This window comes from Prionailurus viverrinus, chromosome B4 (genome assembly GCF_022837055.1).
Source record: "Prionailurus viverrinus isolate Anna chromosome B4, UM_Priviv_1.0, whole genome shotgun sequence".
In the NCBI taxonomy this organism is placed as follows: Eukaryota; Metazoa; Chordata; class Mammalia; order Carnivora; family Felidae; genus Prionailurus; species Prionailurus viverrinus.
Window position 1 is genome coordinate 32,068,725 of NC_062567.1, and position 24,891 is coordinate 32,093,615.

Genomic DNA, 24,891 nt, shown 5'->3' on the forward strand with positions numbered 1-24,891 from the left:
CAGTTGTAAGAGAGTCATGGGATGGTGGAAGGCAGAGGGATTGAGGTTTTGTTGGTGATACTCTAGTTAATCTAAGTTGGGAGGACAATCATCAGGTTGGTACAGGCAGGGATGACTGGAAATAGCAGGAGTCAGGGACCTCTAGAGATATTTGACACCACCTTCACAGTCAGGAGCCAGCAAATGTAGGTTAAGGCAGAAGAGTCTTCATTATCCTTTTTATCTCCTCTTTCAACCAGGAACTAAAGTGTGGGCCTGCAGATGTGGAGGTGGGAGATGCTAAAACTTAGAGCCACCAGAGATGGCAGCAAGGAAGGGAATTTTAAGGAGACCAAAGTAAAATATGTTTTAAACTGTAACCCCTCTGAAGTTGAATGAAGAGCTTCTTTGCTAGGGAGATGTAAAGTTTAAATAAGCACAAGTCAACTGGGATATATAGAAGCTGAGGGTAGCTGTCAATGGCTTTAAGATTTAAGGGAAAATGAAGGAAATATGGGTTGTTGCAAGCAGTTCTTAAGCAGAATTTCCATTTTGGTTTGTGGAGGAGGTCTTTGGTCTTTAGAGATAGAGCTGTGGAGGAGGGGTGCTAGGAAAAGGAAGAAGGGGTAATGACAAGGGAGGCAGAAACACTGGACAGAAAAGGGAAGGAAAAAATGAAAGGAAGCTCAAATATGAGGCAGTGGAGAGTGGAAAGAGCAGTCCCCCTTTCCCCCTTGTCCACCTCCACCATGTTGGAAACCTCCTGGCTTGTATCTGTTTCCCATTGTAAAATTCTAGCCAGAAGGAGAAGGGCCCTTCTTGAATCTTTGTGGTTACACACAGTTGAAATGCCCCGTCAGGACTTCCTTTAAGGGATTCTTTGGAGAGGTACAGAGCATGGGGGTTGTTGGTTCCTGGCTCATTCTTTCTCTTCCTGTCTCTGTGTGCTAGGTTGCCGAGAGTGGACAGCTGAGACCCCTGTATCATTAGCTGCACAGTGGCTAGCTCATGTGGCTGGAAGCAGCTAAAGCCTCAGGAGTCATTGTGTTATTCACCTGCAGACTGTTGGCTCCCCAAGTGCTATTACCTGCCAATAATTCATGCTAAACAAGACTAATTAAATTGTCAAGATAGTTTTATCTTCCCTTGGGAAGGACAGTCAATATCCTTCACTCAAGTAACAAAAGAAACCCATAAAGAATAAATGAATGAAATCAGTTTGTCAGCAGTGCTAACAACATCAAAGAATTCTATATATGAGAGAAAGAGAGAGAGAGAGGAGAACACAAGCCCAGCAGGACAGAGAAAATGGGAGACAGAGAACAAGAGTATGACAGAGAGAAAAGGTGCACTAAATATGAAGAGAAAATGGTATAGACTATGCTTTGGGGGGCACTCATGGGCATTTTTGAACCTGCCTGAGGTATAGATCTCTCACATCCTCTGCTGGCTCATGGAATGTTCTAGATCCCTTTGCTTTAGAAACTTTCTGGCAACGACACCAACAGTAGCTTGCTAGCCTGTGGGAACTAATGTAAGAGACACTGGCAAGGCCCAGATGGTGGTCTGGCTAAACCAAGGGGTGTGTTGTGACAGCCTCCTTCCACTCTTCTATTTTAGGGGAAAGGAGAGGGCTGTGTGTGGACAGAAAAGATGAGAATAGGGACGGAAAGGAAAGGAAAGAAAATTAGAGGAAAAGAGAAAGTGAAGGGGTCTTGGTCAGAAGGCAGAGGGCAAGAGGAGCCTTGATGGGTTATAACTGCCAGAACACTCAGACTGTCCAACACAGGCTGAATGAAGACCCAAAACCAGGATTTCCATACAAAAGCAGGTTCCCACGGACTTCTTGAGTCAAGCCTGCAGGATGCCTCAAGGCAACAGCTTTGGGAAAACTTGCATACCAGGCTGATTTATCAGGCCTGACTTTCTATCACATCTGCCCTCATGGTACTCTGTGGTCCACTGCCTGCACAGCAAACCTCTCCTTGCAGAGGGCCAGGGACTTTCAAAATGGCTCCTCATTGCCAACTAGACTGCTGATAGATGCACTGCTAAATCTCTTCAGGGCTAACTTTATTTCCAAGCAGAGTAGAAAACTGCCTTTGTAGAGCAACTGGAGGGTGGAGGGTGGGGAATGTGTTTTTCACCCAGATGTCATGTTCCTCAAAGTTTTATATTAGACACACTAGATTTCCAATTTTTAAGTTGAACATTACTATCTTCTCTAAAGAGAAGGGTAACATTACTTTTCAGAAGGTAGCTTACTGAGTCACTACTATCTTAGTATGAATTAGTATATCGGAAACAGGATACTTTGGTCGCATTAGTTTTGTATTGGTGCTGGGGGTGGTGCTGCAAGTGGGAAGAAGCTGGAAGGGAGATCCATGAGCAATAGAAGAAGGGATCCAGCAAAGGGAAATAGAGGTGTACAGAGATGTCAAGGATCAAGTCTGCCCCACCCAGTTTAGTCTGAGATCAATCTTGATTTAATCTACCTTAGAACCAGCTCTGGACTCACTGACCATTGTCATATAGACAAAGTCTGGTAATGCCACCAGCTGAGCCCCCTACACCAACACACCTGATTGGGAGTCAGGGGCCAGGTTGTGGGTTGGCCTTGGTATTAAAAAGTGGTGAGAATGAGCACTTTGTTTCCTGCCCCTGGCCCTCTGTGTCCTCATCTGAAACACTGGTATATCCCCAGGCTCTGCTGCACAGTAAATACTCCATGCACATGTGCGGAATATGTGGAGATGGGCTTGGGCCGAAGGTCTGCAAAGTCGTGTCCACTCTAACATTCTTGGGCGAATCCACTGTCTGCCTCCACCCCTCATCATGGCTCTTGAGGGGTATCAGCCCTGTCCTTCTTGTGCCCATTCTGGCCCCTTCTCTGTTATGGTTGGGGGCAGGGAAAGGCAGACCAAGAGGGCCACCCCATGGAGGCACTGTGGGTTTAAGGATGGAGAGAGGGTTGAAGCGTGTGTGTGGAGCTCTCTGACTCATCCTGGAGGGGGTGGATGTGCAGCACACTCTTTCTCTATGACTCAGGATGACTCCTTTCCCTGTCATTGCAGACCCTGAAACCAGAGCAGGAATCAAACTTACTTTATTGTTTTTATGGGAAACCAGTAAGAGACAGTTATTTGTCCTGTGGGTCTGTGGTGGGAAGGTACCACTGGCTTCAGGAGCCAGGGCAAGGAAGATTTGGGGCCAGCACCTAGAGGCTCCTGGGAGACATCCCTGGACACTCCCTGCAGTGGAGCCCCATCCCTCCCAGTCTTGTTACTACATTCTCCCTAGTGTCCCCCCCCTTCCCATTTCCTTCTCAAGCTGCAAGTGTCAAGTGAGCAAGGGTAGTGGGGGCTGATTTACACTTTGCCCTTTTCTCCTGAGCCCTATTAATCAGGGGCATCAGTCAGGAGTATGCAGACCTATCTGTCTGAGCATTCTCAGAGCAGCCTTGGCTCCCTTGGTCCAGCACTGGCAGCATCAATAGGCACAGAGAAGTTAGGCTGGGCAGCTCTGTGCCAGGTCACGGTGCTGGCAATGCACTGCATGAGGACCTGTGAGTGGCAGGGGCCCCTTGAGATGCCCAGGCAGTCTGGCTCAGGGATTTAGCCAATGAAAGTGCAGGAGTCGATTCTCTAATGGAAATGGATTTGAGATCCCAGTCTTGCCACCCATTAGCCATGTGATTTTGGGCAAACTATTCATCCTGTGTGAAGCTCGGTTTCCTCCTATGGAGACTAAGTGTTCTGAGGAGTTAATCTGACCATGTGCATAATGTCTTTAACATAGCCTGGCAAATACTCCTCCAAGAGAAGCCATCATTTCCCTCTTCCTCCTCCTCTTTTCCTGTCTCCACCTCACTCCTAATCAGCTAAGATCACAACTAGTACCATTGTTAATTAACTTGCTTTTCCTGTTCTGGTCATTTCTGTGGACTAGCACTTTGGCACCTAAACAAATCCTCCAGATTGTCTTCCCTCTGAGCTCCCCCAGAAGCCAGCCTTCTTTCCCCTCACACAATCTCTGTCCTGCTCCTTTCCCAGAAGGTCCCTTTAGGGCCGTCTCTCCAGAGAGTTTCCATGTGAGATCTGCCAAAGCCAAGTGAGCCAGTTCCCACAGGTCTTGGGAGCTTTATGAGGAGCGCCCCTCTCGAATCTGCAAAGTGATGAAGGGAAATAAAAATGCCTCAAAGTATATCAGAAAAAGCCCAGTTCAGAATCGTGCAATGCTAGATCCCTCAGGTTGAGACCATCTCAACCTGCCCACCTCACCACATGCATTTGAGGAACCCCAGAGAATGGGGTTAGTTGCTCTAAGTCACAGGGATTATTAATAGTGCCAGAGCTGAAAAGAGGACCCAGGCTTCTTAATTCACTGTTTGGGAATGTTTCTCCATATCCACAGTGCGAAGATCCCAGGCCCCTTAGCACTTTCTGTGGTGGAACAGTCTTTAAAATGCAGATTGGAAAAGAAGAGTGTTGGGCAAGGCTGTTGTCCCAGGCACCCAAGTTGATTCCAGTCTGGATGTTAGGGAGCAGTTTTTGACGCTCCAGGGTCTTCCATGAATAATCACAGGGGTTACCTCTTTAGGTTTCCCTCTGGAAAATATAATTTCAGACCCAAGAAATAAAGTAGTCCCAGAGGGATGCGCTGTTGCACTCTGCCCTCACAGGGCACACAGAGGAAGGGGCCTTAGGCAGAGAACAAGGTTAACTCATCAGGGAGGAGAGGGGCAATGGCCGGTGCCTAGGGAACTCAGCAGAACTCAGTGGAATTAGACAAAGTGGGGACTCACGATCTGCCTCTAGTAACGTCTGGTGTTTGTTCACAGGTATCTCCCAGAGAGAACAGAAATTCAACCACAGAGTGGCTGTGAGCACAGGGGTTTTGCCCTCTTCATGCCGGAGGCCCAAGCTCAGTCCTCGTCTTTCCTTTGCCTTTCTCTCTCTCTTGGTGCTCTTCACCACTGTTACAGCTTTGAATGGCATCTACATGCTGATGACTCCACGTCCTGACCCCAGACAGTGTGCCCAACTGTCTACCTGACATCTCCACTGATGTCCTCACGGAGCTCCTGTCTTCCTCATGCAAGCATGCTTCACCTGCTGTCTTTCCCAGTTGATACTGACTCCATCCTCCCACTGCTGAGGCCCAGCCCCAGCCATCCTGGATGCCTCTTTCTCCCACACCCACACCCAGTCTGTCTGGAGACACTGTTCTATTTTCAAAACAGGTTGAGAATCTGACCATTTTTTACCACTTCTATTGTTGCTGCTTTGTCGCCAACTACCATCACCTTCTACTTGGATTACTGTGTTTACCTTCTAAGTGGTGTTTGGGCTTCCACTCTCGACTCCTATAGACAGCAAGGTGGTCCTTTGGAAATGCAAGTCAGATCATGGACAGCTCTTCTCAAAGGCACTGGTGTCTTCCCTTCTTGCTCAGTGTAAAAGCCAAAATCTGGTCCCTGTCCAATCCTCTCTTTCTTTTTCTCCTCTGCTCAGTCTGCACCAGCCACAGGGGCTGCTCCTCCTGCCTGAAAGCTCCTCTCCCAGGTATCTGCATGGGTAACTCTGCACCTTCTTCACATGTTTGCTTTCTTCAGATGTCCCCTCCTCAGTGAAGCCCATCTTTTTAAGACAGCACCTGCCTTCACTGTTCCCCAGCACCTCTGATCCCCCTCAGTTGGTAGTTTTTTTCCAAAATACTTATCATTTGATACACTGTATGATGTTCTTATTTTCTGTACTTACAACACTGCTCATTGTCTGATAATTCCTCCAACCCTAGAATGCCAGCTCAAGAGCAACAGGCTTTGTTTTGCCCACTGATGTATCCTAGGTGCCTAAAATAGTACCTGACACACAGAAGGTGAGACAATAAACACAGTGAAGTGAGTGAATGATGGCTCCTGGGATTGGTGGAAAACCCATTTCCTGAGAGGGTAAGGCACCATGGCCTGTGTAGTGAAGGCAAGGAAGAAAGAGACAGTATTTGTGGGGAGATGAATATAAATGTGGGGAGTATTTGATGGCATTTAGGATAAATACAGGATTTAGTGAGGGGACCAAGAGCTGATCTCTGTAGTTTTAAAAGAGTCAAAGATAATGAGTGACAGGTGAAAGCCCTTATGGATTCCTCTGAGGCTAAAAGTGTGGATTCCTGCCAAATAGAACATATGCCTGGGAAAGGATGTCTTGTGATGACAGTATGGCTAGAAAATTCCAGGAAGGCCTAGAGCAGCACCCAGGGAAACTTCCCTGGGTGCTGTGAACTTCCTCATGCCAGGGAGCGTCCAGACCCATAACCTGCTGACAACGTGAAGGCAGAACCGTGTGGTGGAGGGACCTACCTCTGAGACTATGCGTTATTGCTCATTGGTTTGTCATCCACAGCACTGAGCTCGGGGTCCTTCCAGGACCATGCTTGTGGAGGAGGCTTATGGAGGCCTGAGCTGTGGGCAGTGGTCAGTTACATGGTGCTTCCTTTCACCTGGCCGTAGCTGTCCAGCGTGTTCCAGAGTCTAAGCATATCCAGGAAATAAGGGCCCTTGCAGTGTCTGTGGGTAGTAAGTTATACTTAGATATAACTGGTTGGAGATTAGGCCCTGCCAGCTACTCCAGTAGGGGTTTTGGAAAAAATGTCATTTGCTTGGGTGCCATCGTCTCTCCCACTCAGTGGTGCTTTACAGTTACATAGAGTTTTAAAATAGATGCTCTTATTTCAGCCTCAAAACACACTGCAGTAAATATCATCATATTCCTTTGACAGATGAGGAAACTAAGTCTTTGGGCATTTTGGTAACTTCTATAGGCAGAGCTTTTGACTTCACATCTGGCCCTCTCTTCCTCTCCCACACTGCCTTTGGGCTTTGGATGATGTTACATTTATTCTCTTTGTTCAGAAGCCATTAGTTGTGTGGTGTGGGTCTCTGGACACCTTCTCTTGCTCTCCCTTATACACATTGTCCCTGTTTGATCTCCAGACAACCCTTCAGTTGTCATTTGTATGACTTTTAACAAATTCCTCAATCTGGAGGAGTGAGAAGAATCTCAGTGCAGGGTGAAGGGAGGCTGGAGGAGTCAGAGGTACATCAGGACTCTCAGGTGGGATGACACATAGTTCCTAGTTTAGAAAATGGGAAAAATCCCTGTGTGGTTATTTAAAATATAAATTACAGAATGTCAGGGGTGCCCGGCTGGCTCAGTCAGGAGAATGTGCAACTCTTGATCTCAGGGTTGTGAGTTCAAGCCCCACGTGGGGTGGAGATTACTTAAGTAAATAAAAAAGATGACTTAAAAAATAGGAATAGATTACACGATGTAAGAGCTGAACAAATCCTGGCTAGTGGGAGTACACATAGGGGGTTATGTGAGATGTGTGTGTTTGTTCAAGGCACCTTGGAGTGAAGAGATAGGTGCTCTAGCCCAGGGCACAGTGAACTGGCTACACCAAGAGGCCGAAATCCAGCTGTATGGCTCTGAAAGACACTTAAATCTCTCCATCAGCATCTTTACGGTCAGCAAATTGGGAGTGATAATTCTTGCCTGTGAAATTCACAGGGCAGTTATGAGTTACCTGAGATAAATGCATAGGTGAATCATAAGTAGAAAACCATCCTCTAAACATAAGGGTCTGCATGATGATTTCATGCTCCTTTCTTGCCCTGCACACTCCTTCTTTATCCCAATGTAGCCACTTTTTCTGTAGAAAATTTATACCCTAGCAAACTTATTTTGCTTTGTTTTTCATTTAAAAACACTTATAGTTTGGGAGAAAATGGCAGGTTGAGTGATGTAGGCCTTGCCAACAGTGAGAATCACAAAGGTACCCCCTGGGGCTGCAATGAGTCCTCCCTGCATCCAAGAGAGCTCTCAGTCTCTTGGCATAGATTCTCACAGAGGTGCATTACTGTGTTGAAGACAAACCCCTCTGAAGGCAGGGCTGCTCTTTCTTTTCTATTTCTCTCTCTGCCTGCTCCATCAGTTGAGAGCACCATAAGGCACAGGCTCTAAGCACAAAGGTGCTGGCCTTTAGACATACGTGGGTGACTCATGGACCTGATTAGCACCTGAGATTTAGGGCTCATCTAGCCTGAAAGTCCTAAAGTGTGCTCAGGAGTGGTGAGGGTAGTTGTGGGAGGTGTTGAGGGGAGGGGAGGCACAGAGCATGAGTAGGAAGATTGATTTTTTTTTAATGATCTGATAATTTCATGGGAAAAGTCAAGGGAGAGTATGTACACACACACACACACACATACACACACACAACATGAGACAAAGACAACGCAGGGGGATCTCGGAGAAAGAAGGACCATCGAATCTGTAGCTATAGGGTGAGCAGGGAGGGTACAAGAGGTTGATGGGAGGGGAATGTAGGGAAAGTGTTAACAGGCTCCTTCCAACGTCCATCTGCTGGAAGGAAAGTAGATGGGCTTCTAGTCAGGGGAATCAGGCAGATATGATAACATGTCAGTTCAACTGATTGGGAGCAAAATATGGAGTGGAGCAAGGAGGGTAAGGATGGAGAAGGGAGATGGTGGCAGTTGGTAAGGTACTTTCAAACATCTTAGATCAAAACTCTACAGCGTCTGCTCCGTGCTGTTATTCAATGGTTCAGTGCATCAAAGGTTTGTGCAAACATTACCAAGTCTCTTAATTAAGGAAAAATAATAACAACAAAAAAATTAAACGGACACATGTTAAAGACTAACCGCAAGAGGGCTTGCCTATAGATAAAGAGAGAAGGTTTAAACATGCCAGGTAACAAAAAGACATGTGCAGGAACTGGAAGGAACTGTATAGGAGAAGGCAACTTGGGAGAAGGTGGCAGGAGGCCCTGGGTGGGGGCAGGGGCTGGGGTTCTGTCTGAGGCTAGGGAGCCGGGGGCTGGGTTGTGATGGGGTCGGGAGTGGGAGAGAACCAGGCAGGTGCAAGAGTCAGTTCTCCAGGAAGGTTCATGTGGGAGTGAGACGCTCATCCAGAATCTGCTTCCACAGCCAGGGAAGGAAAGGCTGTGGAAGGAAAGACCCTGGGAAGAGCTCCCAGTGGATCACCCAACTGCTTGGTTCTTTGGCCACTCCAGAGAAGAGGGATCTGAGCAGGGGTCCTGACATGGTCGGTTCTCCTCTCCCAAAGGAGCCTGGGGGGACTGGGCTGCCTGCAGGGGCTGCTGATGTTAAAATGGCAATGGAGACCTTCCTTTCAGTGTGAATGTAATGGGCTGGTCTCTGGGTTTACAAGGCAGGCAAAGTCCAAGCCTTAACTTTGGTGTTCCACTGTGAGGGAGCTCCTTTCCAAGGTGCCATGGGAGTGGAAGGTGAGACAGGGAAAGGCAGCAGTCTGGAGGTGAAGGTGGGGGTGAGGAGAGGCTTGGGTCCCTGCCCCAGCAGTGGCCCAGAAGTTGTAAATACCCCTTTGCTCTGGCACTCTCTGTTTCCCATAGCTGCATCCTCCTATACAGTGTGAGTCATGCCAGGCTGATTGTAAAGGGAGAGAGAAAAGATGCAGCAATCGAAAAAGGAAAGGGGAGGCCTAACTCGTTCCAAAAGTTAAAAAAAATCAAAATAAAGCAACAGGAAAAAAATCCTTTAAACCAACTTAAACAAACAAATAAAATAAACAAAATGAAAATAAGGAGGTGGGGAGGAGAAAATAAAATGAAGGAAAAAAAATGAACCGGGGAACGACAAATGAGTGTTAGAACAGGCACGGACAGTCAGGTACAGACGCCATGTACTTACGTTTACCTCGGTGATTGCTATATCAACAATGCTACCCACAACAATCAAGGCGTCAAATGTATTCCATGCATCACAGAAATAGTGCTGCATGGGGCAGAAAAGCCGAGGAAAAGAGAGAGAAAGAAGAGAAAAAAAAAAAAACCAACAACAAAGGAGAAAAACAAAACAAAAAGGAAGAGGAAAAAATGAAAAAAAAAAAAAGCATGAAAGAAAGGAGAGAAGAGAAAAAAATGAGAAAAGAAAGAGGTTACGTGGGCATATTAAATACTCTCTTACCACTCTACAGTTCTGGCGGCTCAAACCTGGGCAACCTGGTTCTCACAGGGCGGAGAGGGCTGACAAAAGCTGGGTTAGTTCAAAGATTTCCCCTGTGCCTGCCCCTTCGCTCAGCTCCGGGCTCCTGGGCCCAGCACAGTGGGGCAGAGCTGGGACAAACAGAAAAAAAGGAGGAGAAGCTCCCACTTTTTTTCCCCCATAGACGACGGCAGGTTCAATAAAAAGCATGACTGGAGGGGGGTAAAAACAGGAAATTAAAAAACCAAAAAAATAAAAGGAGGTAAAGAGAGAGAGAGTGACAGAAAGGGAAACAGAGGAGGCAGAGGAGGAAGAAGGAGGCTTCCTGGGGAGGGCAGAGTCATACTCACATTAGTTTCACTGAGAATGACGTCAATTATGCTGCCAATTACGATGAGGAAGTCAAAAACATTCCAGGGATCACTAAAGTAACCCTACATAAGGGAGGGGCAGGCAGGATGGGGATTAAAAAGGAATATTAGACAGACAAGAACAGAGCAACATCACCATCAGAATCACCTTCCAGGCACCTGAGTGTTGCTGCTGGAGTTGTGAGGGCCCTTATCTGTGGCCAGGAGCCCAAGAGGGAAGCAGGTGGCTGGGAAGTGGCTGGTCCAACCTTCCTGCCCCACCCTCCCATGGTCACAAGGCCCCCCTTCCTCCAGGTCCATCCCACATAACCACCCTCCTGCACAAAGGCTCTTTCTGTTTCCCACGGGGGGTAGGAATAGACATGGGGGCAGGCAATGGGAGTTGCAATGGCACAGGGACATGGTTGGACTCAGTCCCTGCTCAGCGTTTCCTATGCCCCCAGTTCTTCTCCATCAGAAGGGCCTGTCTGCAGGCAGGGAGGGACACAGATGGAGGCAGGAGGGACATAGGTGTGTGATCCCCTTGAGGTGATTGGACTGTGGTCCTGTGGATGATTTGGGAATTCCAAAGGCCCTGAAAACCACAGCAGTGTGGTCCAGAAGGGTGGCCAGGTCATCTGGGCTCAGCAGTGACTCATGTAAAGAAAGCTCAGCAATAATGAGAGGACTGCCTCATAAAAACAATACCTCTAATAAGCTGGACTCTATGCAGCTAGAATCAGGGTCATCCCTGTTCCAGCACTGGACATGCCCTGGTCTTTCCAGGGACAGCTCTGTTCTGGCACAGGTTTTACTAACTGAAAGGAGACAGAGTCCAGGTCAGTCTTCTAGTTCAGTAATGTCAGATAGAGCCCTAGACAGTGCTTTCAGGGGTATCTCCTATGCACCTCCCCCAGCTTCCTCTCCTAACACCATCAGTTTGATATAGAGTCCCGTTGAAATGCAAATGCCACCCAAAGTGAATGAAATTATCAAAGCCTGAGAACTGGATTGATAGGGGTGGTCTGGGTAGAGGGAATGGGGATGCAGGCTTCACAAGAGGGGACTGGAGGCAGTGGTGCCACGGAAGGGAGATTATGGGACAGAGTGGGAGGACTAGTGTCCAGACTTCACCACTTCACCCTGTGTTCATGGATTTCATTGGTGTTCCATCATATTTGGAGAAGGGGAAGAGATGATTTTGAAAGACTATTTTGAGGTCTTGGATGATGAGTCAACCCAAGGATAGGCTGTCTCAGATATCCTAGAGGATTCCAGGAGTCCTGGGAGGGTGGACTCTTTACAGAGAAGATAGGTGTCTTGGGTCTGGACCACCTGCCTCTGAGAGGTGGAGGAGTCTAGAGAGCACTGCTTTGTGGTCACATGGGGTATATGTGCACAGTTCAGGCAACCCCAGGAACAGGATAGTCACATTACCCAGGGGTGGAAAGGAAAGGACCTAGTACTAAAGATATTTATCTTCTTAAAAAAAGGACATTACATTTGCTTCTTCAGTTTTTCAAGGAATGTTCTGCAAAGGGGACAAGACAGGGCTGGGCCACATTTGTTCAGCAGGACCAGCATTTTCCTATTCTCTGAGACACTAGCTGGGGCCTCGAGGTTGCTGGTGGCAAACTCTAGAGGTTGGGGAGTGGGTATGAAAGCATTAAGGGTCCTCTGAGAGTTTCCCAGACCTCTTTCCCCAGTTCTCTTGAAGGCTGCCAACTCTCCCTTTTAATATGCTACTCACAAGAGCCAAGAGTGTTCCTCCATCATCCTGGCTCTATCCAGCTCCCTTAACTTCCCCACTTCCCGGCCATGCCCTCTTTCCAGAGGGATCGCAAGACATGCTGTCCTAGGGCTGTTATTCTTAGTGTGGGAGGTCAGGTCACAGGGAAAGGGGCCTCTCAGTTCCCAGGCATTTCTGCCAAAAGAAAACAGAAACGCCAGTGCGGAGACTTTGGACAGCTAGACTGGAGAAGCAGAGGTTGGCCAGGGCGTGGGTTAGGTGAGGGTCAGCTGGAAAACATGGCTTTCTTGTTGGCTTCCCAGAATAGTTTCTGAATATACGAGAGCCTTTGAGGCAGAGGGAGACTGTTCTCTTCTATTTAAGTCACATGTTATGAGCAGGAAATAACTAATTCCCTCCCAGGTTCTTAGATATAATTCACAGGGCAAAGGGAGAAAATGGATTTTGAAAGAAGGGAGGTAAAGAGGGAAGACCCCAAATGATATAAATATATATGTGTTTTAGACTTTGGAAAACACTGGGAGAGTCTCTCTAGGTGGAAATACCATCTCTTTGGGGAGAGATATTTCAGAAGGGAAGGAGAGGTGGGGTTGAGGAAGAAAAAGGAGAGAAACAGGAACCAGAGCAGAGTCCAGGAATATTCAGCATCTAGCCTAGAAAACGTGGTAACAAAACATTATTTGGGTGTGGGGGTAAGAGGAGAGATAGGAAGGGGGAAGGCTCAGCATTCAGGAAAGGAAGAGGAGTTGGAGCCTTCTCATTCACCAGAGACCTGAAACAAAATGGGTGAGCCGGCCTGGTCTGCAACGCCTCTGAGAGAGGAGAAAAGGGAAGGAAGGCAGAGAGTAGGGCAAAGGCCAGGATAAACACACAGGTTAGTCACCTGGTGAGCACCAGGGGAAGGACTGACACCTAAAGGGACCCTGCCAACTACCCAGTTGGGCAACACTCATTACCCTTTCTCTAGGGTTTCTTTGTGTACATGCAGACAGAGGGAAAACACACGCCAGCCCATTCCTCCTTGACCATGGCCCTCTCCCAACCTTTCATGGCTGGCTTCCATTGGTTGGACTCTCTTGAGATGAATGCCTCATGCCTCATCCTTGCCATCACCAGGCTGTGCTACTGAGGCTTTTCATTGACTCCTCTGTCCCTGGCAAGATACCTGGTAGGCCCAGTGCCAGCGCCTCCAATGGGGGCAGAGACCGACCAGTTGCCTTATTGCCAAGGGCTCCCATGGACTCTTCCTGAGAAGATTTACACACAGCTAGAATGCATGGGTGAGGGAGCATGTTTGGGGTGGGTGGGTGGCAGGATCCCTTTAAGAGACAGATTTTCACCCTGACTCGTCCATACACCCACCTTCCCACTCCTCTATCCCATAAGCCCATCAATTCTCTAAGCTGGACCATGAAGACAGTTTCAGACCCAGTTTTCAGGTCTCTGTTTCCTTGGTCCACCTCCTCTCTGCCCCCCCCCCCCCCCGCAACAGTCCTTCCTCCCACCTGTTCCAAACCCATCCCCAGAAACAAGGTGATCTCCTCCATTTAGACACCTGGCCAAATCCCTATGTGGGCAGGGCCTAGAGGAATATTTTTTCCCCTGCACACTCTGGAGTGTAAGAGCTTAGTATTCTCTCTCTCTCTCTCTCTCTCTCTCTCTAACACACACACACACACACACACACACACACACACACACACTGTTTAGCCCACCACCTTATTTGCTGGAAACCACAGGTAATACAGATTTTGCGGGTGTAATGGAAGAAGGAGGGTGGGAAAAATCGTAGACTTTTTCTCTTATCAAATCAGTCTAACCTGGAGCCAAGCTGTACCTGTGACTCCTTCCTTCCCTGGTGATGAAGTCCCAAAGGGTAGGGTAGAAGTCAAGGTTAGGAAGAGGGTTTTCCTTGCTCTCCTTGAAATGGCGAACCAAACCTCTTAATGTCCAGCTCCTCAGAGACAAGCAGGGTTGATCACCCAGAAGGGATGGTGTTTGGGGCGCTAGAAGGCTTTCCCTTGGCTTCCTTAAATCCTGCAGATGTAGTGGGTTTTCCCCTTTCAAATCCCAGGCTTTGGGGATTAGTTTGGAAGATGGGCCTCTCCTCTGGCCTTCCTGGGGCTGGTCTCATGTGTATCCACTCAGGCTGCCAAGTGGCCACCCCAGTGATGTTGCTTATACTCTCGGCATCACCCGTTTTCCTGAGTGCTGCTGGACCCCTGCTCACCGGCTGAGGTGGACTGACAACATGTAGACCAACCTGATTCTAGCTTTAGCAAATCATTGTTGGAAAGGAAAAGTTGCTGCAAAACACCACATTGTGCATTTTGAGTACACAAGAATTGTGGATTTCCTTCCCTTTTGGATAATCTGTGCCCTGATTCACCTCCATCAGTGAAGTTTCCAAGTCGAAAGAGCACATGGTCTCTGGAGGTAGGTTGTTGGCTCAAATTCTACTTCTGACACTTTACTAGTCGGGTAATCTTGAGCAGATAAATTCACCTCTCTGTGCCTCAGTTTCCCCATGTGTAAAATGGGAAAACTATAGGGTGATAGTGGGGATTAAGTGAGGCAATGCTTGTAAAGCATTTAGACCTGTGCCTGGCCTAAAGTAAGCTCTAAATGAACATGGATGACTGTCAGGATTAACTTGAGCTCATCTACCTCTCTCCTCATTAAGCAGGATTCACAAGTTCACTTTTGGGTGTGGGACTGAGTAGAAGGGAAGGCAAAGCGCAGGTGTGTGGAAGAAGTGGGGAAGAAATAAAAGGTTCTAGGATAGTGAGCTTACCTTTTGTCTGCATCTAGGGCCTTTTCTGCCTACCTTGAGTCATGAGTGAGTACTTTGACTGTCTTTTGAGACTCTTGAAAGAAATCTGGCTAGTACCATTTGGAGATTAATGACAGTTTGTGAGTTGTCATGGCTCAATTTTGTTCGAGTCAAGGTCATGTAGACAGTTAACTGCCAGGTTCTTAGAAACCACTATCTGTGTTGGCGGAGACCCAGGCCCTTGTTCTTTTGCCTAGAAGGCTGGGAGGAGAGGATGGGCTGCCATGTGGGTCTGTTTTCTGCCTCTGATCCCAGAGAGCAGGGCTGCTACAGAGAGGTTATAGGCACGTGCATTTGCCCTTGAATTCTAGATTCTTAGCTCCTTCCCTGCCCAGAGCCGAGGTCTCCTCTGTGATCTCAGAGGCAATAAAAGCTAGCAGGTTGGTGGTGAGAAGGTATCACAAGAAAATCTGGGATTATGTTGTGTCTTCTTAGGGATTTTGAGGTAATGATGATTTTGCTGCCATCATTTTTTTTCCCCTCTTCTCTATTCCTGCCTGCCCACCTTCAAATCTACTTCTGATGGTAAAGCAAAGAAACACAGAGGAGGTGATGAGGAAACTTTCCTAGCCCCGATGCGGAAGCTGACCTGGACTTTCAGTCTGTCTGGGGGTGTTTACTTCCAGAGACACTAGAGCCCCAGAGAGTGTTGCCAGGCACAGTGTCCACATGGGAGACCTGAGCTGAGATTAGCAGTGGAGGTGCTGGAATTGAGACAGAGAAAGGCCAGGGAAGGAAGAGTGTCAGAGGGAGGGAGAGCCCAGCTGGCAGGAGGCAGAGATGGCAGAGAAGCAAAGGAACTGCAGGAATCAGGTGAGAAGCAAAAGGTGAGAAGGGCATGGATGGGGAAGGTCATGAAAGGTAGATGGCAGAGGCAGAGGGAAGGATGAAAAGAGGTGTGAGAGAGGAAAAGCCATACAGATAGTGGGAAGGGGGGAAGAAGGAGAGAGGAAAGGAGAAAGAGGGGGAGTGGAGGGGAGCGTGAGAGGTGGCAGGCAGGATGCACAGTGCCCAGAGGTGGACTGCGGTCTCTGGCAGCTCTGCATCTCAGGGGGGAAGCTGGGAGTCCACACAAAGCTGGAGGAGGGGGGTCAGGCCACCTGCTGGAGGCAGGGCCTAAAATGGAAGGGAGAGGCCAACCATGGTTCATCCTCCCCCAGGGGAAGGGGGTCCCTGAAAGAGAACGAGAGCCCCTGCTTGAGTGAACAAGCATTTGAGAGAAGGTACATGAGGCAGGGAGCTGAGCAGAGGTGCTGGTGTGGTGGGGGGAGGTGCCCAGGTCCTTGGCAGCACTGGTCTCTCCTGGGTTTGGGGACATGGGACTGAGGCACGGGTGGGGGTGGGGGGAGAGCGAATGAGCCAGGGAGAGGCGCTGAATGCAGCTGGCAGCACCGCAGCCGTGGGGAGAGTCGATCTCACAGAGTATCAGGGAGCAAAATGGTAACTGACACCAAGCAGAGATAATATGAATTGTATTATGTTAGGATGTCATTTAGACATAACAGTAATCATGGAGATTAGTGGTGTCTAAAGGCGAAGTGGTAAATGGAGCACGCAGCTGCTCCAGGCACCTGGCAGCCTGGGAGGCAGTAAGGATTCCGCCTTCTTCTGTCAGCTCCTACCCTGTGGTGTGTTCATTCAGAGGCTCCTGGAGGCTCACACTGTACAGATAACTGGGGACAGTGGACACAAGGGGAGGAGCCAGCAGGGGGCTGGGGTTAGGGACTGGGTCCTTGGCCCTGGGGAGAGGAGACCCGAGGTGGGTGGTGTGACAGGGCTGCCCTTGAAGTTGTTGGAGGAACTGGACACTTTGAACTGGAAATCTTCTCCATGTTTTTTTTTTTAAATTAAGTTTTTTTCATCCCCAGGAATGTTTCAAAGGCCTTCTTTCATTTATTTATCTTAGGAGCACACAATGAGCACTTACTAGGTGCCTTACCAGGTGCCACAAGATTGAATAGATCTGACACTTGCACTCTTCCCCCCGGGAGCAGATGAAAAACTGGGGGTTATTGACTAAGTTCCTTTTGGGGACACAGAAAGCTCTTTCTGTGCCTCAGCATGCACCTGGGTGGGCTGCAGGATCCCAGTGGCTGCTTCCTGCTACTACTGAGCTGCTTTCTGCCCAGGTCTCCTCCAGGACCAGGGTGCTGGATGGATGTGTCCCCATGGCGGGAACAGGCCGGGCAGACACATTGCAATGTATGCAGGCAACCTGCAGTTCAAATAAACACTACAGACATGCTCCGAAGGACAAGGGAAGGCAGAGAACAGGCAGTGTTGGGAGTGGGTGAACGAGGAGACTGAACTTGGACCTTGACAGCCTTCTGTGGTCTGCCTGCCTTGAGTCCTCTCTCCAACCCAGCTGGGAAGACACTCCAAACCCAGATCGGACAGGTCTCCTCTGTGTCCTTCCTGGCCTAATGGGCTGACCCCTGCTTAGTGAAGGGGTAGGGGTGACCAAAGCGCAATTGTGAGAGGCAGCACCTGTGCCCACTTTAGTGCATGAAACGTGAACTGAATGAGCTACTGCCCTGTTTCCAGAGATGAACCTTGAGTTGTGCAGGCAGGTTCCCATAGCCTCTGCCTCCTCCTCTGTCAAACAGGAGCAATCACTATGCAGCCCTCACAGGCTCTGTGAGGACAGCCTCAGTTCACACGGGACTTGTTCAGCGCCTACTGGTTGCAGTGTTGCTGCGAGGACCCCTCTACTGCTGCAGTCTGAGCAGTCAGTAGGGTGGCCTTGCCCATGGCCTTCCTGCACTGCCCCCTCTCCTATAGTAGCAGCTTGGGAGCATCGGCAGAGCCTCAGACCTGGTGGGGCAGGTCTGAGGATCCCTCTTCCCCTCCCAGACTCAGGGTGTTCTGGTTTCTTTCTCAGTGGCAGGGCTGGAGAAGCGAACCACGGCATACTTTCCACAGGGCTTCTTTACACAGTGTGAATAATTTCCCACATTAAATAATTAAATGTAATAGCTAATACCACCCTTCCCACACAAAGGCTTTATGCAAGTCATGTAATTATTTTTTATCATTCATAGTGACTTTTAAGCTCTCAAACGCCAGGCAGGAAAGAAACCTGTCACAATGTTGCAACAATATGCAAATCCCCCGGTACTACAGCTACGGTGGGGAGGCCCCTCCCTGACAAAGCCCATTTGTGGCTGTCTGCATGCATTGTTTGGCATCAGGTACCCTGTGGACATCCCACAAATAAATAATAATCAGGCTGCTAAGAAACAGGCAGGAGCTACGCCCTACCCAGCGGGTACCTCTTGACTCTGCTGAAGTCTGCTGCCAGGGGCTCAGGGAGTTGTTACATGGTCCCTCCTTGCTGCCTCCCTTCCTTCTCTTTCCGTTTCTACTCCTTTGAATGAGACTTACATTGGGGAGTTTCTGGGTTGAGGGGGTTCCCCTGCTGGTGGGAGACTCTGGTTTCTTAATAATTTGGATAAACAGGTTTCAAATATTTCGAGAATTAAATAAGAGGCTGAATGAAGTCCTACCTTAGCCTAGGGCAGTAGTTCTCACTATGGGGTGTGCACTGTCCTCTAGGGTGTTTGGGAATCTGTGGGAGCACCCCTAAGATTCGGAGGGGTGAAACTGGTATTTTGTAATGGGGGTGGGTAGACCAAGGATGCTAAATGTCCTGCTATGCATGGGACAGTTCTGCCTAATGAACTGTGGTGTGTCCTGTATGACTTTTGGGAGACACGTAGGGTGCCACATGCAAATAAGGACCGCCACTTATAACTTATCTTAAGTTTTTATTCTAAGGTCTCATATCTCTGCTCTTTCCTTGACTTCTACTTTTTGTGTGGAATGAATGCTACTAAATACAGACTTTCCCCACTGCATTAAAATTCAGGGATTTTATATATATGTGTGTATATATATGCATATAATATAAAATTTATGTACATAAATATTACATTACATTTAATATATAAATATTACCTTATGTGTATAGAGGTGAATTTTGTGTACATAAAGATTTATGTTTCCTCTGATTTTCTTTAAGAAGAATTAAGGAGGTATCACAAAGTGTTACAAAAAGAGAACTTTGGTTCAAAAAGGATAGAAGACAGCTAATCTAAAAGGATGTCTAATTTTCTACACAACTTTTAAAAGAAAATATTGCTTACTCTTGGAGCTTTTACAGTTGAATTTTCCAGGTTGGTGAGGGAATAGAAAGTCATTCAGTCCAAGAGTCATTCATTCTTCTATATCTACACTGAACCTTGGCCATTAACCAGCCACTGAGGAGCTGCATCTCAGGGTTTACCCATGGTGTTCCTCAGGTAAGCATTCCCCAAGTGCTTTCACAGGATACACAGGTGAGATCTCCCTTGGGTGGAACTGTCCCTCCCACTGTGGGACATCCAACATCATTGGCCCGACCCACTCAACCCTCAGTGTCAGTTTCACCTCCTTGGATCAGTGTGGGGCCCTGCAGATTCCCAAAAGTGTGTTCTGTGGAACAGTTCTGGGAGATATTAATTAGCATATCAAAAAACCCCAATGAAACAAAAGAAACAAACCAAAAAACAAGGATCCAGTCCCCTAAAAATGTTGCAAGTGTTGATTCTCATAGCCTTTCCTGGGGCTTTAACCTGGGGCAGTCTTGGAGCACATCCTGCATCACAGGCTCTGAGTCCTACCCGAAGAAACCTGTCTCATTACACTGAAGACAGCAGTTCCCTAGTTTAGGTGGCAATGTTAGGTCCTGCCGAATGCCACTCCAGATGGCAGCTCTGTAGGTATTAGCAGCCACTCTTTTGGCTTTCCATCTCTGCTTCCCTCTCTAGCTAGTTCTTGGGAGTGACCTGGGGAGGGTGAGAATTGAAGGGGGTTTCCTCATAGGGTGTTAGACCTGTCATCGAGGGGTTGGGATCATCTCTGTGACGAAAGACACAGGGTTCCTCAGTTTTCCCAGGGGATGCTGTCTGTGGAGGACAGTTTTGGTTTGCTCTTATTCAGGTGACATTTCCAGAGACTGACAAGTACCAGGTGCTACTGTGTTAGCATCTGGAGGGATATAAAGGTGGGCAAGAGGTAGTCCTGTGAAAAGACTATCCTGACCTTCCTTTGATTCCTCTGCCTCACCCTCACCCCTCTTCACCATTGGGCAATGTCACGACTCTGGCCACCTCTCTCTGTCCTCCACTGCTGTCACCTGTGCTTCCAGGAACAGACTCCTGCTTTCCCTCTTGGCACATAACAGTGCATTCTTCTTTAAGCAGTCAGCACGCTGACTCAAAAACATGAATCCAATTATATAATTCCTGCTAAGGCCCTGCTCCATGTGGTTTCTGAGGGGAGTCAGGGTAAATCCACACCCCTTACAGATTTTGAAGGGTCTATATCCTCTAACCTTTTCTCTTACTCACTGCTCTCAGTTCCTAAAACAAGCTGAGCTTATCCCTGCCTGCCTCAGGACCTTTGCTCTCACCTCTCCCTCAAATGCTCTTCCGGCCTTTTCAACCTCTGGGCCTCAGTTTAATGGTACCTTCCTGACAACCTTATCTCAAACAGGTGTCTCTTGCCTCAGTCATGCTCACCCTGTGGTGGCCTATTTTGCCCAGCATAGCACTTGCCCTATTCCTTAATCTCTTTGTCTCTGCACTACACTGTGAGCCCTGTGAGATAGTACCATGTCTCAACATCATCACTGAGGTGCTCAATAACCATTTATAGAAAGAAAATATGGAAAAATCAGTACTAGTAAGTAGAAATGACAGAGGGGCACATTTCAGTTCAATATAAAGAAGGACTCCCAACAGAGCTGCCTGTAGAAATAGGAGATCCCTTATGGCAGAAAGGAAGAATGTGTAGAGATTTCTGCATTGATGGAAGATTGATGATCTTAATGGTGTTGTTTTTTTTTAACGTTTATTTATTTTTGAGACAGAGAGAAAGAGCATGAATGGGGGAGGGGCAGAGAGAGAGGGAGACACAGAATCGGAAGCAGGCTCCAGGCTCCGAGCTGTCAGCACAGAGCCCGATGCGGGGCTCGAACCCACGGACTGCGAGATCGTGACCTGAGTTGAAGTCGGACGCTTAACCGACTGAGCCACCCAGGCACCCCAATGGTGTTTTCTGATATTACCATTTGGATTCTCTTTTCCTTTGTAATTTGCATCCTGCATGCATGCATTAAACTTTCACTGAATGCCTCTCATGGGACACAGAATTGCATATGAAACAGTTCCTGCCTTCCAGGAATTGGGCAATCTAATTTTTGTCTTCACATCTTGAAAGTCTTCTCATGTCAAGTGCATGTGCATGTACGTGTGCATGTGTGTGTGCACATACATTAATATGTAGGCTATTAGACGTCACCTATCAGGTGACTGTTCCCTCTCCTGAAAGTATCTGTCACTTCAGATTTGGAAGGGAAATCCAGGTGGTCCAGATAAATCCAGGGAAACAAAGGGCCAAGGACAGAATGAGGGAATGAGGGGTATAGGGAGAGAAGGGGCCTCAGAGGAGGTGGAAGGACATGGGAATGGAGTGACTATATCAGTTTACATAGACTTGTGAGAGTGGCTTGCCTTCATTCTGTCTCTGATTTGCTTATAAGGAAGAACATGAACATTTGCTGAGGACCCACTAGGTACAGAGTGACATCTCAGTTTGTTCATGTTTATTGTTTCAATTAGGGTGTAGTGGTTAGGGCTTGGCTTTTGAATCACCTAAACCTGTGTTAAAATCCCCCCAAAACCAACAGCAAAAAACTAGCTCTGCCATCTTGGACACATTACTTAGCTTTTCTCTGACCTTCAGTTTCCTAAATACCATCATACTAGTCTCACAGATTGATTGGGATAGTGAATGGAGAATATCTAATGCAATGTTCTTCCGACACTTAATATATATTACTTCCTTCCTTCCTTGTTCCTGAATGTTACTTAATTTAACATATTGGAATCGATACACAATGGGTTCGTGTGTTTATTCACTGCTTCTTAAGTAGAAACAGGAGTACCAGGCTGGATAGGTTTTCTGGGGATGAATGAGATAATGAAATGGGGACTCTGCAAGACCAAAGAGTGAGCCAAAGTCAGGGAGGTCTATTCTTAAAAAGGCGAAGTGAGCAAGGCTATGCTCACCAACCTGCCTGTCGTCACTGTTGTGTCCCTGGAACCAAGCACACTGCTGTGTCGGTGCTCAATACAGTATTTGTTGAGTTGTTGGTGAACTTTAGCCTATTGGGAAACCTGGTCTGAAGTCTAATGGACTGGGAAAAAGAGTAGCTGGTGCCCCAGGGATCACCAGGGACACACCTTATATTCAGCCCACAGTAGCAAGACTAATTCCAGACCACACTCTTCCCACCTTCCTTAGGGTCTTCCTTAGCTCAGGAACCTGGTGGGACAGGACCCACAGGGAAGGAGGCTCAGCACTTGCAGCTGACAAGGACTGGGGAAGTCCAGGGATGAACTGGCCGAGTCAGGAGAAAATCCACACTGTGGGATCCTTGAGCAAGAGACTGCTGTCTTACCCTGTCAAGAGGGCTCCCACCATTATGAGTCAATTTCTGGTAGAAAATTAACAGCTGGAGAACAAGCGGGGAGGGTGAGGTAAACCATCTGGCTTTGTGAAGCCAGAGCAGCTGGGCTGAAGAAACTAAGACAGACAGAAGACAGCAGAAGCTGGGAATATTATGGGTAAGAAGCGGTGTCTGGAGCTGTGCTGCCCAATATAGCAGCTGCCGGCCACATTTGGCTATGTAATTTTAAATTAATTATAATAAATATATTTGAAAAACCCATCCTCCGCTGTACTAGCCACATTTCAAACATGCAATAGCCACAGGAGGCTATTTTACTGACAGTGCATATGGAACATTGCAGAAAGTTCTATTAGATAGAGCTGGTCCAGAGGCCTCACTTCATCCCTTAGATTTGAAATGCCTCTGGACCCTAATTCGTTCTACAACAGGAAAGTCCTGAGGCTTCAGTTGCTCTTATTCAAGAAAGCTGGGGTACCAGGAGGGTCAATGAGGGATTTTCCTTTGGTTCTTTTGACCTCTCTGGACCATTCTCAGGCTAGGAAAGAGCTGAAAGAGGAGGCCAAGGTTTTGATCACAGGATGCTGCCAGGGTCAAATGCCCTTTAGCATCCTCCCCTGGGGGAGATACTGAGTGGGCAGCAGCCAAGGGGAAGGTGATACATCTCAGCAACAGCAGATCTGCTTCTTCATCCCTCCATGACCCATGTGAAAGTTTACAGGGAGCAGAGGAGTTAGGAGCCTTTTACTGCGGGGATTCCTACCTTTCTGGGCAACTGACTTCTGTTGAGGAGGACAAGCCTGGAGCCTCTCCTTCTCTCCCCACCTCCTCATTGTGCTTGCTGAGTCATTGTCAACAGTAAATCCCAGGCAGCCACGTGACATCATCACCCCTTCTGGTAAAACCTGTAGCTAACAGTGGAGTATCTGTGACCAGGTTTTTGCCTCTCCCTCCACGGTGATGTCAGAGCTGCCCAAATGGGCTAAAGCCTTGGAACAACCCAGGATCATTCTATCAGCCACCAGGTGGCTGGTGGCTCCCCTTTCACCTGACATTCTCACCTTGGGTAAAGTCCAATCTGAAGTTTTCAATGGGATTGTACTGAATCTATGGGTCAGTTTGAAGAGAAATGACATGTTTATAATATTGAGTTTTTCAACTCATGGACATATATTTCTCAACTTACTTAGTTGTCTTTAGTTCCTTTCTATGAAATTTTATAGTTTTCTCTGTAGAGATCTTAGACATTTTTGGTTAGATTTATTCCTAGGCATTAGATATTTTTCAGTGCTTATTATAAAGTGTATCTTAAAATTTTTTTCTGTCTTTGCTGATGCATTTCAATTCATTATAGAACAGTGCAGTTATTTAGTTACCTTCAGAAAATTTTAACCAAGACTTTTCCATGCTGACCAAGTTGGTCCTGCACAATCAGGTAGGACCCAGGTACCATTCAATGTCTCCAAGTATCTCCTACTCTAGGGAAGGGATTTCCTTTGGCTTGCTATTAGGTGTAGAATCAATACTACTATTACCTACTGCATTCTCTTCAGACATCACCACAGATCTCTGAGGTGGGGGACTGATTGCTCTAAACTGGTTTATATTCACCCATAGTTTTTGGTGTGTTTGGAATAGAGTGTCAACTTGAGGAGTGGGGCAGTTGGATTTAGGGCAGGGATTTACTTGAGTAAATTCAGTTTCCATAGTGTGGTGAGGAGAACAGAAATGAAGAACTTGGCAACATCAATCACCATGAAGACAATGAAAGAACAAAGTAAGAGTACAAAGTGATCCAGCCAACTCTCTGACCAACCAACCAATCACAGACACTGAAAGAATAGAGAAGAAAAGTCAAGCACTGAGAACTTCAGGTAACTTCTCCCTGGTTACAATTGATGCCAGTCTTCTACACCCTTGCTACCTAACTGATCTTTCACACCCAATGCTTATAAGTGCAGACTCATTCATATCATAGATAAATAATCATTATAGTGAAATAAAAGGTGCTGAAGAGAATCTCAGTTAATGGTGAGATATGAAAGCTGTTCTGTATTTCAGGTCACTGTATACGCCACTGGTTCTTGGCTTATAACACCAGGGCTTCAAGTTGTTTCTGGTTTGATTTTATGCCAGTTTTGGAGGATGCTTTTCTTGGAGTCTATTCCCTAAATGAAGAACATAGCTTAATGAGAAACTAGGACACCCTGTTCTCTTCAAGTCTCCTTCCAACTGGTCAACCTTCCTTGCATGGCCAGCCAGGTCCAGTGACCCTTACCCCTCTTATTATCAGAAGTCTCTTTTGAGGTATTCACAGAAAATATCCATTTTTCTCTCAATTTACACCACAGTTTGACCCTGGCATGTGTGAAATGCAGTTGACCCCAGGATAGCTCTCTTATTTCTTTGGGAAAAGTTTCT

The 24,891-nt window shown here is 47.4% G+C and overlaps 1 protein-coding gene across 13 annotated transcripts in view; it reads right to left on the reverse strand.

The window, feature by feature from the left end:
- CACNA1C (calcium voltage-gated channel subunit alpha1 C) overlaps nucleotides 1-24,891 on the reverse strand; it is a 662,670-nt gene that overhangs the window by 58,450 nt on the left and 579,329 nt on the right. For 5 of the 13 annotated variants that reach the window (XM_047867043.1, XM_047867040.1, XM_047867039.1 and 2 more), the window contains one exon: nucleotides 9,731-9,814. The exons of 1 other annotated variant lie outside the window; for it this stretch is intronic. In XM_047867043.1, the coding sequence (XP_047722999.1) occupies nucleotides 9,731-9,814 (84 nt within the window). Of the gene's footprint in view, nucleotides 1-9,730; nucleotides 9,815-10,374; nucleotides 10,459-24,891 lie in introns of all 13 variants that reach the window. 7 more of the 13 variants (XM_047867041.1, XM_047867042.1, XM_047867036.1 and 4 more) reach the window with 3 other exon arrangements.